Source organism: Lepidothrix coronata, unplaced genomic scaffold (assembly GCF_001604755.1).
Source record: "Lepidothrix coronata isolate B3197 unplaced genomic scaffold, Lepidothrix_coronata-1.0 Scaffold86, whole genome shotgun sequence".
NCBI classification, from domain to species: Eukaryota; Metazoa; Chordata; class Aves; order Passeriformes; family Pipridae; genus Lepidothrix; species Lepidothrix coronata.
In genome coordinates this window covers 2,095,809-2,110,478 of record NW_016690266.1, presented here as the reverse complement: position 1 = coordinate 2,110,478, position 14,670 = coordinate 2,095,809, and the positions used below count along the sequence as shown (strand labels likewise).

The following is a 14,670-nucleotide window of genomic DNA, read 5'->3' as shown; positions in this document are numbered from 1 at the left end:
GTTTAAGGGAAGACTGCACGTGGCACTCGGTGACACGGTGGTGTTCGGACATAGGTTGGGCTCGACGATCCCAAAGGTCTTTTCCAGCGTAATCGATTCTGTGATTCTGTTTCTTTCTCCCGTCGGAGTTAAACACCCCTAATCGTGAGCAGAGGCATCACCATCGGGCAGACGGGTCCTGCGGGGGAGATGGCCAGTCCCTTCCTGCGGAAAAACTGGCCCTTTTTCCGCCTCGGCGGCGGAGGCGCAGGCCTGGGCGGGGTACTGGGAGGGTTTCCCCCCTCCGGTCTGACGGCCCTGCCCGGACACGGGCGCGGGCGGCGCTGCCTCCGCCGGGCCCCCAGAGGGCGCTGCCGGGCTCCCGTCGGGCCCCGCGTGCGGTTCCGGCGGTCCCGGACGCGGCGCTCCCACGTGTGCCGGGACAGCGGGGCCGCCACCGCCGCGATGTCGGTGCCGGCGGCCGCCAGCAACCTGCCCATGCGGCTGCTCCGCAGGAAGATCCACAAGCGCAACCTGAAGCTGCGGCAGCGCAACATGAAGCTGCGGGCGGCCGAGGGGGCAGGTACGGGCGCGGCGGAGCCTCCCCTCGGCTGAGCGCTGGCCGAGCCGCCGCTGACTTTGTGTTCTCTCCTCTCCCTCTTTCCGTCTCTCCCCGCGCCCCGCAGTGCCCTCCCCGGGCCAGGCGGCTTCCCAGGGACCCCCGGAGGAGGAGGAGGAGGAGGAGGAAGCAGCGGCGGCCCCGGAGATGGAGGAGAGCGCGGAGCCTGCGGACGCTGCCGGACCCCACGGCGGGGAGAAGGAGAAGAAGAAGAAGAAGAAGAAAAAGAGGAAAGCGGCGGCTGATGCGGGAGATGGTGCGTTGTCTTAGCAAATACAGCTTATCTCCCAGGGCTGGGTTATTCTTGGGCGCTCCTAAAGCGCCTCCTTAGGGTTTCCTCCCCTTGCCATGTGCCGGACTGGTGAGTGTTTTAAAGCCCCAGAGGTCTTCAGCATTACCTGTTTTATTGCAGCTGTAATGTTTGAACTCTAATTCATTCTAAATCAGTAGCAGCCAATATAGTTGTTGCATAGAATTCTGCTTGGTAACATTCAGTTCAGATGTTTTGCTTGTTTATTGTGGAAATGTACACCCTGTGTTTCAGAGTAGAGCTCTGACAGATGGGTGGTCTCTTTGTGCAGCCAATACGACATTTTAGCAACATGTCCAGCCTTTGGCAACATCTGTACATTATGAAACTAAAGTATACTGGAAAACTACCCAAAAAATAGCACCCCAGAAATATTGCTAGATTTTCATGTATTTTTTTTTACATATGCATATATATACGGACATATATATTTTTCAAGCTTCTATTCCTCATGTATTTAATTTTTGTGACACTTACCGTGGTTATGCCAGTGAAGAGATGCTTTCATCCTCTGAGGATTCAGGTACTTAAAATGCAACAGAGACATTATGTTTCACATATTCTGAGCACAGACTATGTTGGAAACTTGATGTCTGCATTATAGATGGGAAAGAATTTTGTAACTTGTTTAAGGACAATTTATCTTGTTTCCACAGAAAGTATCATCTAATATACCTTAAGCTTCATTGTTTTACTATGCAAAGTGGGTTGTATGGAAGGGACTTCGGAATTTTTGCTCTGTGCCTTAGAAAAATTCAATAGAAACCTTGCCTCCCCTTGTCCAGGCCCTTCCACCTGATGGAAAAGCATGATCTTTGTACGTGGTTTAGAGACTGAAGGAGATGCAGTCTGTGGAATGGTTTTTCATGATTACTGTGTCCTTTTTATTGCTAACTGACTTGTCTTCTATAAAACAACACTCTAGATACAGAAACCAAAAAAGTAAAAACTGAAGAAGATGAATCTGCAGAGGTAGAAAATGGAGATAAGCAGAATTCTGGAAAGAAAGAAGTGGAAGAGGAGGATGGGGAGGAGGATGAAGTGCCCAGTTTACCACTAGGTTTAACAGGTATCTTGTGTTCTCTTTTTCATGTGTGTGCAAAAATCCAAAGGTCTAACATTTTCTTTCAGAGCAAGTTGCAGTTTTCAAATGAGCTTTGTAATGCAGGTGTTTGAATTATGGTGATGTGACACTAGCAGCTGTTCAGCTGTCCTCCAGGTACTCTTCTTGGGAATTTGCATTATATACACACCTGTTAGTCTTAAAATTACTAGTGAAAGTCTGTTTTTTAAACCTGTATACACGTGTTTTTAACTGTAGAGGAAAAAATCCATGAAGAGCAAGGTGGAAGCATACAGCTAATAAATTGGCCATGAAAAGCAGTGGATTCATGGTCATTCTTATTAGCTCTGTGTAGTTTTCTTAGTACCACATTAACAGAGAGTATTTTGTCAGTGTCTTTGGATTTTATGGTAGAATGCAATAAGAAAAACACTTTGATTTTTTTTTTTCATATAGGTCAGTTTTAACTGGGTAATTTCAGAGGACAGATGGAATTGAAGAAATAAGTTTAAACATTTTTCGTTTTCCCCCTCACTTCAGGTGCTTTCGAAGACAATTCTTTTGCTTCCTTGGCTGGTGCTGTCAGTGAGAATACATTGAAAGGCATAAATGACATGGGGTTTACACACATGACCGAAATTCAGCATAAAAGTATTAAGCCTCTTCTGGAAGGCAGGTAAGAAATAAGTCTTTTTAATGACTCTCATATCTGAAATCTTGTGTGAATTTTGCTAGCAAGCTAAATACATGAATCATAAAAAAGAATCATAGAATCTTTAAGGTTTGAAAAGACCTCCAAGCTCATCAAGTCCAACCTCTGACCCAACACCACCTTTTCAACTAAACCATAGCACTGAGTGCTATGTCCAGTTGTTTCTTGAACACCTCCAGGGATGGTGACTCCACCACCTCTCTATGCAGCCCATTCCAATGCTTAACAACCTGTTCAGTGAAGAAATTCTTCCTGATGTCCAACCTGAATGTCCCCTGGCACAGCTTCAGGCCATTTCCTGAAATATGAGTTTCTACAGCTAAACCGTTGGGGTTTTTTAATGCATTCTCTTATGTTTTATGTATTTTCTTTATAGTCATTAATACAGAAAGTCTGTCATTACTGTGTGTGAACAAATACTTAGAGTAAGGTCCTGGAGCAGCTTTGCCTTTGGCTTTGGAAGCAGAGAAACCTGTTTTCATTAGTCTTGTCAGAGTGTCTCAAAGACACTGTCACCAGAGACAGAGTGACCGATTGCTGTGACCTGCATCTGACACCGAGCTCTTAATACCAACTCCACTGGTCTCCTTTAAGCCACGTCAGGTTTCTACAGTGTCCACATTGTTCAGAGTGGGACTATTCTTTTGTCTGTATGGCCGACTAAATACTTATTTTTCTATCTAAATACTTTATCTAACTCTGTTCCACACAGGGATATTTTAGCAGCTGCAAAAACAGGCAGTGGCAAAACACTTGCATTTCTCATTCCTGCAGTAGAGCTCATCTACAAGCTGAAATTCATGCCTAGAAATGGTAAGGCTCTTCATTTCACAATTGAATTTTACTCAGCCATTTAGGGACTGAGTGGTTAGGAGGGGACTGGATGAGTTGGAATTTACTCCTCTCATTGATGTATTTTTTTAGGAACGGGTGTCATTATTCTTTCTCCTACTCGAGAGCTTGCTATGCAAACCTATGGAGTTCTTAAAGAACTCATGAATCATCATGTTCACACCTATGGTCTGATAATGGGGGGCAGTAACAGATCAGCAGAAGCACAGAAGCTTGGAAATGGAATCAACATCATTGTAGCAACACCAGGGAGGCTGCTGGATCATATGCAGGTAGATACAATATTGATGTCTAATCTGTGTTATTAAAGTGTGACTCCTGTCTGACTGTGAATTTGTTTATCTTCTAGAACACTCCAGGTTTCATGTATAAGAACTTGCAGTGTTTGGTAATTGACGAGGCAGATCGAATCTTGGAGGTTGGATTTGAAGAAGAAATGAAACAGATCATAAAACTTTTACCAAGTAAGAACAAAAAAATCAGTCTTTCCTGGAAATCACTGGACTAACATTATGTCTTCTTTCTGACTCAAGTATTATAAGAGAAGTCATTAATTTTATAGTTCTGTAAATGAACTGCATAGTGGTTGTCTTACTCTGTCTTTTTTTTTTGTAATACCTAGTATATATTACTTGTTTAACATCATTTATCTGACGGACAGAGTTTTCATATGCACTTTAGAGATATAATTCTGCTCATATAAGATCATTTTTTCTCATTCATCCTCCTCTGCCTGTTTATTTCTTGCAATTCATTATTTCCTAATAAGATTTAACTATAAGGAAAAAGATCTTCTGTCTTGCAGTTCAAGGTTTTTTTCATACCTCCAAGACCAGTGTCTTAAGGAAGTTTAAGTATTTACCTAAAATTTTTCTTTTCCTAATATTTCATTTAGTTATTCTTTGTAATTGCTATATTAAACACATTCTCAGCATCAACAAGGCTTTTAAACTTTAAAAATGCAGAAAAAAACCCCATGGAAATAGTGCAGAAAAAAAACCAATGATAAATATTTTGAGTTTCCACATCTTAAATATTAAATTCAGATCTACATGCTTAAAATGCATATATATAAATCTAATAAATAACACCATGTGAAGAATGTTATTGAAGAATGTTAATGAACAGTGCTAAAAAGAGAAAGGGAAGGAAGAGCGTGAAAATTACATGTGGAGTGGGAATTGATAGAGAAAAGAAATATTTACTTTGCATGAGTTTAATTTGGTTTCATTGTGTTAGAAAGGAAATTGTATTTTAAGAGAGACTCTTCAAAACAGAAAAAAAAAATCAAAGATGGTGGCACTGAATGTTCATCAAGAACTGTTGCTATTGTTCTTGAAGTTGTGACATGGAACAGGCTGAGTGCATTTCCCATGTACCTGTGCAACAAGAAAATCTTGTAGGATCAGGATGTGTGTTTGAGCTAAGAGATGACAGTCAGGCAGGAGATTTCCTACACAAAAACATTTAAATATTCATGGGAATTAAATCAATTAATAGGTAGAATTACAAGGCCAGTCTCTATTTAAATAATTGCTTTGTGTCTAAATTGGATTGCAAATGATATTGACATTTTCCCAGAGAGGGAGAATATTGCAAGTTTATAGCTGTTAGGATTGTGGAAGTGGGGCCAGCCTAAGTAAACAACCTGTACAATCCATAATACAGTTACACTGCTCTTTGTTTGTCAGTAGCAGTATGTTTTAATTAGAATTTAATTGAAAAAAAGTAAGAGACTTGCTCAGGGTAGTTTTCAGTTGGATATTTTATGGACTTGCTATTTGAGTTCTCCTTTAAAAAGTGAGGCTGTCTTTCAAAATAAATATTTTTCCAGAGCGCAGACAGACGATGCTTTTCTCTGCTACACAAACCAGAAAGGTTGAAGATCTGGCAAAGATTTCTCTGAAGAAAGAGCCACTGTATGTTGGGGTTGATGATAACAAGGAGACAGCAACAGTAGATGGTCTTGAACAGGTAAAGCACAAACGTTAGAAGGGGTATGATCTGTGAACACACCAATTCCTCTGTGTTATTAATGGGGTTGTACAAACGCTGTCTTAAAAGGTGTTTACCATCCTAGTGGGCAGAAGCCATCCAGTTGCCTAAAGGGCTTTATTCAGAGTGCAAACTCTGGTAAGTTACCTGCATCTAGTCAATGTTTGCAGGACAGATGGTATAAAACCTCATGAAATAATAATATAGGTACTTACACTTGTCTGTTCCTGTTACATGCACAAGCTCCAGTTGTCTTTGTAACTGTATTTTCCACCTCAGTGAGTAGAGATTGATATGCTACAGATACATTTCATTGTTTAACTATTTGGTGTATTTGTTTCACAACATAACCCTTCCCTGATTTAACTGTATTGCTGAAACAAAATTCTTCTCCTTACTTCTCCGTATATAATAATGTTTAAAAATTTCCCAGGGGTATGTAGTGTGTCCATCTGAAAAAAGGTTCCTTTTGCTCTTCACGTTCCTCAAGAAGAACCGGAAGAAGAAACTAATGGTATTTTTTTCTTCATGTATGTCAGTGAAGTACCACTATGAATTACTCAACTATATTGATCTGCCTGTTTTGGCCATTCATGTAAGTGTTTTATTCATTAATTTTCAATTAATCTCATAGTACCTGGAAGTTGTTACTGACCTTACATTTGACTTGTTTGTTTCAGTCCAGTTTCTAAAAAAACAGACACCCTACTCACAAAACCAGTGATGGTCCTGATTAGTCTGTAGAGAAAGGAGATAAAGCAAAGACTGTATAATAACAACATTTCAGTAATTAAACTTGCTATTTTTTGAACTAGGCTGAACTATTATTTTATTATATATATTATTAATAATTATATAAATTTATTATATTATTATATTAATTTATGCTCTGTGTGTAGAAAGAATTATGTTTTTTTCCAAGAGGTCACCTTTCACAAGCACCAAAACTCAATTTGTGGAGTAAAGCTCTTGTCAGGAAGATCCAAAGTTTCTGATCCCTGAAGTGTTTGGTGCTTTTTCTAAGTCCAGGGTGATGTTTGGTTGTGCTATGCCAATTCTTACCATTTGGATGAGCATTGTAACTTTTCTGTCAAAACCACAAAATGCATAGTTTAGGACAAAGAACTGACTGAAAGTCTATGAAACAGTTATAAGTAACCACAAATGTCCTCTTTTATTTTGTTCTTTGGGAGGTTTTTTTGCTATTCTTTGATAGAAGTGCTGCAAGTGTGGGTTTTGTTTGGTTGTTTGCTTTTTAACCTGTAATCACTCTTAACATATTGCTAGACTTGCAAATGTCCTTTTTCTGAACTTCAGACATTTATGCAGCCCTCCTGAACAGAATGTTTATGCAATTTTTAATTTTTAATACTTTTGGTGATACACTGTAACCTCTGGGAATTGTCACTTCGTGTAGTCCTGTGCTGTTTTAAGTTTTTCCTTGTTTCTTCACTGTGAAATGATCCTGCTTGGTCTGTAGAAAACCAAGATTTGGAAAGATGCCCCAAATTATTTTATATGTGTAAAATAATATATATGTGAAATGAGAAATTGTATTTAAGTTTACCAGCTGGCAAATTTAGCTTTTTTTGGTTGATATTTCATGCTCCATGTGTTTGTTTCCTTTTAGGGCAAGCAGAAGCAAACCAAACGTACTACAACGTTTTTCCAGTTCTGTAATGCAGAATCTGGAATATTGCTGTGCACTGATGTTGCTGCCAGAGGATTGGATATTCCAGAAGTTGACTGGATTGTCCAATATGATCCTCCAGATGATCCAAAGGTAAGTTAAGGAAAGAGAGAAAGAAATCAAATCTTAACTACAAACATAGTTGCAGAAAAAAGCTGAAACTGCTGCTTGAGAGAGGTCAGGATTCAGCCATGATCATATCCAGCCACTGATTTCTTTCACTTCCCTTCACCACCTCCTAGGAAATCCTGCTCCTGAGACCTTTATCATCTTTTTAAAAATTACTTTTTAAAACATTCTTTTTGCTGTGAAATTAATTTAAAATCTAATCAGCTAAACAACAAAATGCTTTTCAAGAGGAGTGTGAATTTACGTATGCATCCCTGAGTCTTAACAGCTTTTCCAGTTGAAATTTGATTTTTGTTTAAAAAATAATATTATGATTTGAATAAATGTCTACTATACACAAGTGAAATTCAAAAAACTCAGAAGTTTTGACAAATATACACAGCAAATTCACCAAAGCCAAGGTTTAATTTTCAATTACAGCAGACTAAGATTTTTTTCCCTCAGTTAAAGGGAAATTACTTTAGCCAAGGATTCTGTCTCAGCCTACCTGTGCTTTGCATCTTTGGCAGTTGGTTTCCCTTATCCATGTGTCAGTGCCAAGAATAAGTCTTAAGAAAGAATGAATGATATGTTACGTTATATTAATGTCAAATTTTGGGTATTTTTTGTGAAGCACTTTGATTATTGCAAGTTTTTAAGACCGATTGAATTTGCTGTTGCTTATTCTTCCCAAAAGGAATATATTCATCGTGTTGGTAGAACTGCCAGAGGCATAAATGGGAGAGGTCATGCTCTGCTCATTTTACGACCAGAAGAACTGGGCTTTCTACGATACCTAAAACAAGCCAGGGTAAACTCGTGTCTACATTTTAATGGGGATTTTGTTTGTTTATTGTGTGTCAGGTTTTTAAATTTAAAAACTTTGTTACTATTCAAAGATCAATTTCAATATATTAAATTCCAAAAGAAGCGTAGCCTTCTCATAAATGTAACCATTTTAATATGATAGAGCTGGACAGAGTTTTTTTGTTGCTCTCCTTATGGTCTTGTTTTGCCACTTTTAAAGTGGTATAACTTCTGAAGCAAAAGTGGTAAAAGAAGGTGTCATACTGAGCATCTTTATTACTCCAGCTTAAAGGAAGTGATAATACTGTCATATTGATGTAAAGGCACTTTACAGATACAGCTGTGGTGTTAAAAAAGAAATCTTCTGTTATCTAGCAGGTCTTTTTGTCTTGGGTCTTAAACACATTCACGATATACAGAGTGTAAATAATTCTGAAATTTCATTTCCTCTTTTGCTTTTAAGGTACCACTGAGTGAATTTGAATTTTCTTGGTCAAAAATTTCGGACATCCAGTCTCAGGTATGAAATGACTTTATACTACAATTACTTTGAATATTATATTTTACACGGAGAATGTTACAGCCAATAACGACTGCAGTTCACAAATAGGTGTGCTTGTTTAGGAAAGTTCCTGTAAATGAGCACTGTGCAGGAAATCCTCCTACCCTCGATGACAGTAAAGCAAGAAAATATTTAGAAATTAAAGATGAATTTTAATATCTAGTACTAAATCGTCATCATTATACAGTACAAATTTGCTTTTAAGAATTGTTTTTTCACATTACATCACAAAATAACAAAAGGACAGTGATGCAAAATGACAGTGATGTCAACCTGCTTTCAGCTTTTGAACAAAATATTCTTGTCTGGCTTAGCAAATAGGGGTTTTGTTGGGTAATTACTTATGTTTAGATTAACTGTGAGTAATGTATGTATTGTAAGATGATTTTCTCAGACTTCAGTGTACAGAAATACACCCAGTACCAACACTTAGGAATGTTAGTCCATGTGTATTTTTAACTAGCTGGTGTTAATAAAGCCCAGCATCAGCTAAACCTGCTTTGTGCTCTGGTGCTACAAAAATAACCATGGAGCACAAAGTAGAGTGGAATAGCATAGATAGTTCTGTAGGTGTGAATTTCTGTTGTTGGTGAGTTCTGTGAATCACAGTTTTGATAAGAGATCTATGAAGTTTCTTTGCAGTAACTTAAATTTAAAATAGCAAGTACAAGAAGCTGGTCCTTACATAGAGAGGTTCCTAATTAAGAATAATCAGGAAATAATGGTGTCTAATGTAACTTATTTTTAGTTTGCTGAATTAACATATGTTAATCATCAAATGAGACACTCTGATTTAATGAGAATTGGGAACTTGGCCCACAACAAATCAAATATCTCAGTCTACACTAGTGTATCTGCATTTTTGTTTTAGAATTAACACTTCTTATTTTACAATGCATTTGCACCATAGTGGATAAGACTGTACAGAATTGCACAGAATCGTGGAGTTTAGACTTAAAAGTATATGGTCATTGTCTAGTAATTCTCAATACACATAGTTTCATGGTGTGGCTGCAGTTGTATTCTCCTTCTTAATTAACTTTTTTTTTATTATTTCTATAAATTTAATAGTTGCTGAGGCTTTGTTTGTAATGTAATTCAACTTCAAGCTTTTTTGTCCCTCTACTTGTTTATAAAAGCATTTGTTACCTGTTTGTGCACTCTGCTGTCACAGGGCAGTTTTGCTGAAGTGAACAGAGAATGTCATTGCCACTCACAGTGTAAACAATCTTCTGGAATAATATGTATGGACTTTACAGATTTAATTGTTTGTGACTCTTGGTTGTTTTTTTTTTCTCTGACCAGCTGGAAAAACTGATAGAGAAGAACTATTTCCTTCACAAGTCAGCCCAGGAGGCATACAAAGCTTACATTAGAGCTTATGACTCCCATTCTCTGAAGCAGATCTATAATGTCAATAATTTGGATCTTCCCAAAGTCAGCCTTTCATTTGGTTTTAAAGTTCCTCCGTTTGTCGACCTCAGTATCCTTTTACTGCGGTGTTTCAGAGTTGAATTTCTGCATTATAAGTGTTCTGTGCAACTTACTGAGTTCCTGTGCTACCTCAGGTTCTGATGGTTTGTAGTTGTGGGGGTTTTTTTTGCTATTAACAATTGGAATCCATCATGCTCCCACAGCAGTTTATCAAAGAAAATGTTACATTGCACGTACTATAACTGCAAAAATTGCGTACGAGCATCTGTGTTTTGGTGCATGTCCATGCTGTGTGTGCCTCAGTTGCTGTGAGGCAGCAGATACTGGAATGCACACGTGTTCCAAAGTACTGTTCTCCTTCTGTGCAAAATTATTTTCATGGAAATCCGCACGCTTATGTTTCATAGTCGTGGAATATTGACATAGAGGGGCAAAAGCATGAAATAGAAAGCTGTATCTAGATTACTGTCAGACCTGGCAGTGGATGGAACTTGAAGCAATAGCACTTTGGACAACTGCAGGAGTATTTACAACCACAGGCACGTAGTTCTGGTTTCCTCTATAGTTATGCAACTCAGCTGGTATTTTTTTCCTCATATTAATAACCCTTTCAAAACCCAAAAAAACCAACATTCGAAATTATTCCTTTTTAAGTTCTTTAACCAATAAAACTTCAGATGTGAACAGCAACCATGGCAGAAGACTTCAGAAAAGAGGTGGAGGTGGAGGATTTGGTTACCAGAAGTCCAAGAGTGTCCACAAAGCGAAAATCTTCAAACACATCAGCAAGAAATCAGACAATCGGCAGTTTTCTCGTTAGTCATCCAGTCATTAAAATGGCTGCTGGCATTGGAAGAGCCCACCTTGATCAAAACCATCTGACAGTTACTTTCAGTTTAAACTGCTCCATTCACAGGTTTAGGTGGTTTTTTTCCGGGAACATCTTTTATTTCTAAGGTCAGGAAGACTCTTTGGAAGGGAGGCTAAAGGATAATATGGCCAGCTAATTTTGCCATATTTAAGGAAGAAGCTCATTTAATTACTTAAAGTCAATACTACAGAGGTTTTTATTAAAGAAAGAAAAATTACTTTTAGGTTTTATAGAAGAACTTGCTTTACATTTACCCTTTTTGCTATGCACACCTTTGAAAATTGTTGGAGTGGTCATTACAACGTGAGATGAAAGGGACATTACAAGGACATTACAACGTGAGATGAAAAGGTTTTGCTCACTTGAATCTTTGCAAGGGATTTTAGTGCTACAGAACTCTGCACTGGCCATCAAATATGCTGAAGAATATAGGAAGATTCCTTTAGAATAGAGCATATGGATGAACAATTAAGGCTGTATGAGCTTGTGATTAATTTCAGACATGGTATCTTTATAACAAGTACAGTGTCCAAAATAATAAATCACCTCTTACACCACTTCTGGGACATGCATGATACTCTTTTGATGTTGTGGTAGAATGGTAACATTCTAGTGCAGTGTTTGGTTTTCCTTCATGTTCACTTTAAATCTGAAATTATCTACTGTTTTCTCTTATGAAATGCAAAAAGAATTAAGAAAAGCAGGTAACATAAATTGTACTTGACCCAGATAATTTTTTTTAAGATACTTCATAACCTTGATGCAGAGAAGGTTGGTAGCTGTGTCTTGTAAATTACAAAAGTGAATTCCTTTTAGTATATCAGATCAGTGGTGGGCAAAGTCAAAGGTGCTGCCATGGGACTGAGGGTGGAGAGACTCAATACATGAAAAAATGAAATGGGGTATAGATATACTAGAAGGGTATTTTGAAGGAAGAATATAAAAGACTGAAGTGGAAGAGGCTGGAATACACATTGCAAACGAAATGTGGAGGGTGCAAAAAGAATACAGAAGTTGGCAAAAGTAGAGTAACTATTACATATTATTTTCATCTCTGCTGTTGTAGCAGTAGGTAACTGCTCATATGAGGCTGCCGTGGTGATGGGCAAGTGTTTAAAAAGTGTTTATGTGTCAAGACAGGGAAAGACAAATGTCACAGAATCCAGAAATCTGGACCCCGTGTGATTACAGTAAACCAGCTTTTAATTAGCATTTAAAATGTAACTCGGGACCAGTTACAAAAGCATGAGTAGTTATTCCAATATAAATAGGACTGTTGTTTCTTAGGTCTTCTGAAGTAGTATGTCAGATTTAAAACTATGATATGAGCATTGATGTATGGCCAAAAAAAATAAGTGAACTTTGTTTTCATCCTTAAAAAAAAATAGATAATTTTTGGGGGGGAGAAATAATATCACCATTCTGTTGCCAGTGCTTCCACCATTCAGAACTGAACATTGCCTGCTTTTCCATTTCTGTCTGTAGACTTGGACTTTTCAAGATTCTTAATTAACACTGGTCAGATCTTCAGAGCTTCTGATACGTCAAAATATTTCAGTAGATTAATTTTGTCACATGGATTTGAATGTCTTGTGCTTCTAGGGTTGCATTGAAATGGCAAAATCTGCTCTGAAGGGTAAGCAATGCTAAAAACATGATGCCTGTCTCATTGAGTTCTAATCTTTGATTCTGGGGTTTCTTATATATTTATAAATAATAGATGTTAAAATAGTTCTCATACCTGGTTATTAGTGGCACATTTTAGGAGTTATCTCTGAGACCTACAGCCTCATACAGTTTAAGGCTTCTGTCTGTACTTGCCAGCTGTGTAGTCACAGCATGGGAATTAACTTACATTACAGCAAAAGAAACGCTGAGGGACTCATTATATGAACTGCAAAATTAATTACTTGGAAAGAGATGTAAGCAAAGCTTTAGTAAACCACTGTGAAGATCAGAGCATGGTGATGTGGGGGAAAGCAGCCTGGCTGTGGTAGTGTGGAATATTTGTTTGGAACAGGTAAAAGAGCTGAGATGTTGGACCCAGTCAGTGGCCACCTGTCTGACCATGTGCTGCAGAGCCAGAACTGGTTGGGCTTGAAAATGCATTAAAATTCCTGCCACTTCCCTGTGTAGGCAAAAGCCTGCACTATGGAGAACTACTTTTATCTGTCAGTCATTTTGGGAACAGCAAGCTGACTGCTTTCCCAACAGTTCGAGAACCTCTACCTGCACCTAATTTTTTCTTTGGAAGAGCTGAGGTACTGTCTGATACATGGGAAACACTGACAAAACAGTGCTTTGGCATGAGCCTGCACAATTCCTCCCTGGGATATTTGAGTTGCATTTTCTTATAGACCCTACTACAAAGAAACCTTTGAACCAATCTTACTTAGGAGATGAAAAGACTGGATACTATTACTCTAGAGTAATACCAGCTTACCCTAAAAAAAAAAATTTAAACACTGTTACTTAAACATTATATATGTATGATGGCTGCACAGCCTGTGGTAACTACATAATTTGCTCTAATTTCCTGATCAAGCAGAAGAGAAATTCACGAGCTGAGACCAAGTGGGAGTTAAAAGAGAAAGGGCTTCAGCTTCCTGGCTTGTGCAGATGCAATTACCTTTTGCTTTGTTTATGAAATCAGAAATGACAAATAGTTTCTGATGAAATATCATGTATGGGGCAGCATCTGTTCTACTGTGGGGTATTGCAAGAAGTGTAAAACATAGTCAAACTGATTGGAAATCCAGCATTTCCTTTGCAGCTTCCCCTGTTATCAATCTTGTGAGCAGTTAATAGACCTCAGCCCTCAGACTCTCAAGGCTTGTCTCATAACAGTGACCGATAGGTTGGGGACTAATATTGTGTGCCTTGAGAAATTGCCTCCTTTCTCTGAGAACCTTGACAAAGAAATTGGACTCTTTAAACCACTTAAGGGGGTCATCAAAACTGTCCTGCTTGAACTCAAAGATTTTTTTGACAGTTCTTGGAACAGACCCATAAAGGAGAATTCCATTGCTGTTCATAATCATGAAAGATGTTGTCATGATACGAGTTTCCTTTGCCATAACAAGTTATAGACAAGCACAAGACCAGTCAGAAAGTGTTGCCATCAAATTTTTCAGGGTGAATGTCACAGGTAAAGGGCACATTTATTGACAGTGTAGAGCAAGAATGCTTGAGAACTGGGTAAGATATTATCTGCCGAGGTCTGCTGTAAATAAAAAGTGTGTTTATGTTTTGGCAATAATTAGCCTTTTTGTTTGATGTATGAGTTGATGACTCAATTTAAGTAAGCTACCAAGCTCTAGATACTCAAATGATTTCCTTTCAAGCCAGTGATCTGAGGCTCAGGGGAAGCAAGCTCTCACAGGAAGAGTGAAAAGGGTCATGTGATTTTAAAAAATAACATTTTAGGAGAGGTCCCACTGTGAAGGAAGGCAGGGTGCTGACAAAACACAGCACAGCTCTGTGACTTTTACTTGTAGTTCTACCACTCTCCTGTTTAGGAGACAGTTTTCCAGTTATTTCACCACCACACCACCCCCCAAACTTAGAAGGGATTTTACAGAGACCTAAAAACCTAACAACTAGAAAAGCCAGTTATTAGCCCTTGAAAGGTGGGTCGGTTGTTGGGGCTGGGTTTTATTTGAACTAAA

General features: G+C 38.4%; 1 protein-coding gene across 1 annotated transcript; it reads left to right on the top strand.

The window, feature by feature from the left end:
* Positions 1-444: 444 nt before the first annotated feature.
* DDX18 (DEAD-box helicase 18) lies at positions 445-14,261 on the top strand. Its single transcript, XM_017820869.1, has 14 exons — positions 445-562; positions 666-854; positions 1,834-1,977; positions 2,512-2,647; positions 3,396-3,496; positions 3,608-3,807; positions 3,885-3,999; positions 5,370-5,509; positions 5,964-6,125; positions 7,161-7,313; positions 8,026-8,139; positions 8,599-8,655; positions 10,003-10,180; positions 10,809-14,261. Exons 1-14 carry the CDS (start codon positions 445-447, stop codon positions 10,949-10,951), a joined length of 1,950 nt encoding a protein of 649 aa, XP_017676358.1. The 3' UTR covers positions 10,952-14,261.
* Positions 14,262-14,670: the final 409 nt, after the last annotated feature.

Excerpts from the sequence above, each read along its gene's own strand:
- DDX18 (XM_017820869.1), top strand. The coding sequence starts at position 445 with ATGTCGGTGCCGGCGGCCGCCAGCAACCTGCCCATGCGGCTGCTCCGC. Across the intron at positions 1,978-2,511 it reads TTTACCACTAGGTTTAACAG|GTGCTTTCGAAGACAATTCT; the intron begins GTATCTTGTGTT and ends CCCTCACTTCAG. Across the intron at positions 5,510-5,963 it reads CAGTAGATGGTCTTGAACAG|GGGTATGTAGTGTGTCCATC; the intron begins GTAAAGCACAAA and ends AAAATTTCCCAG.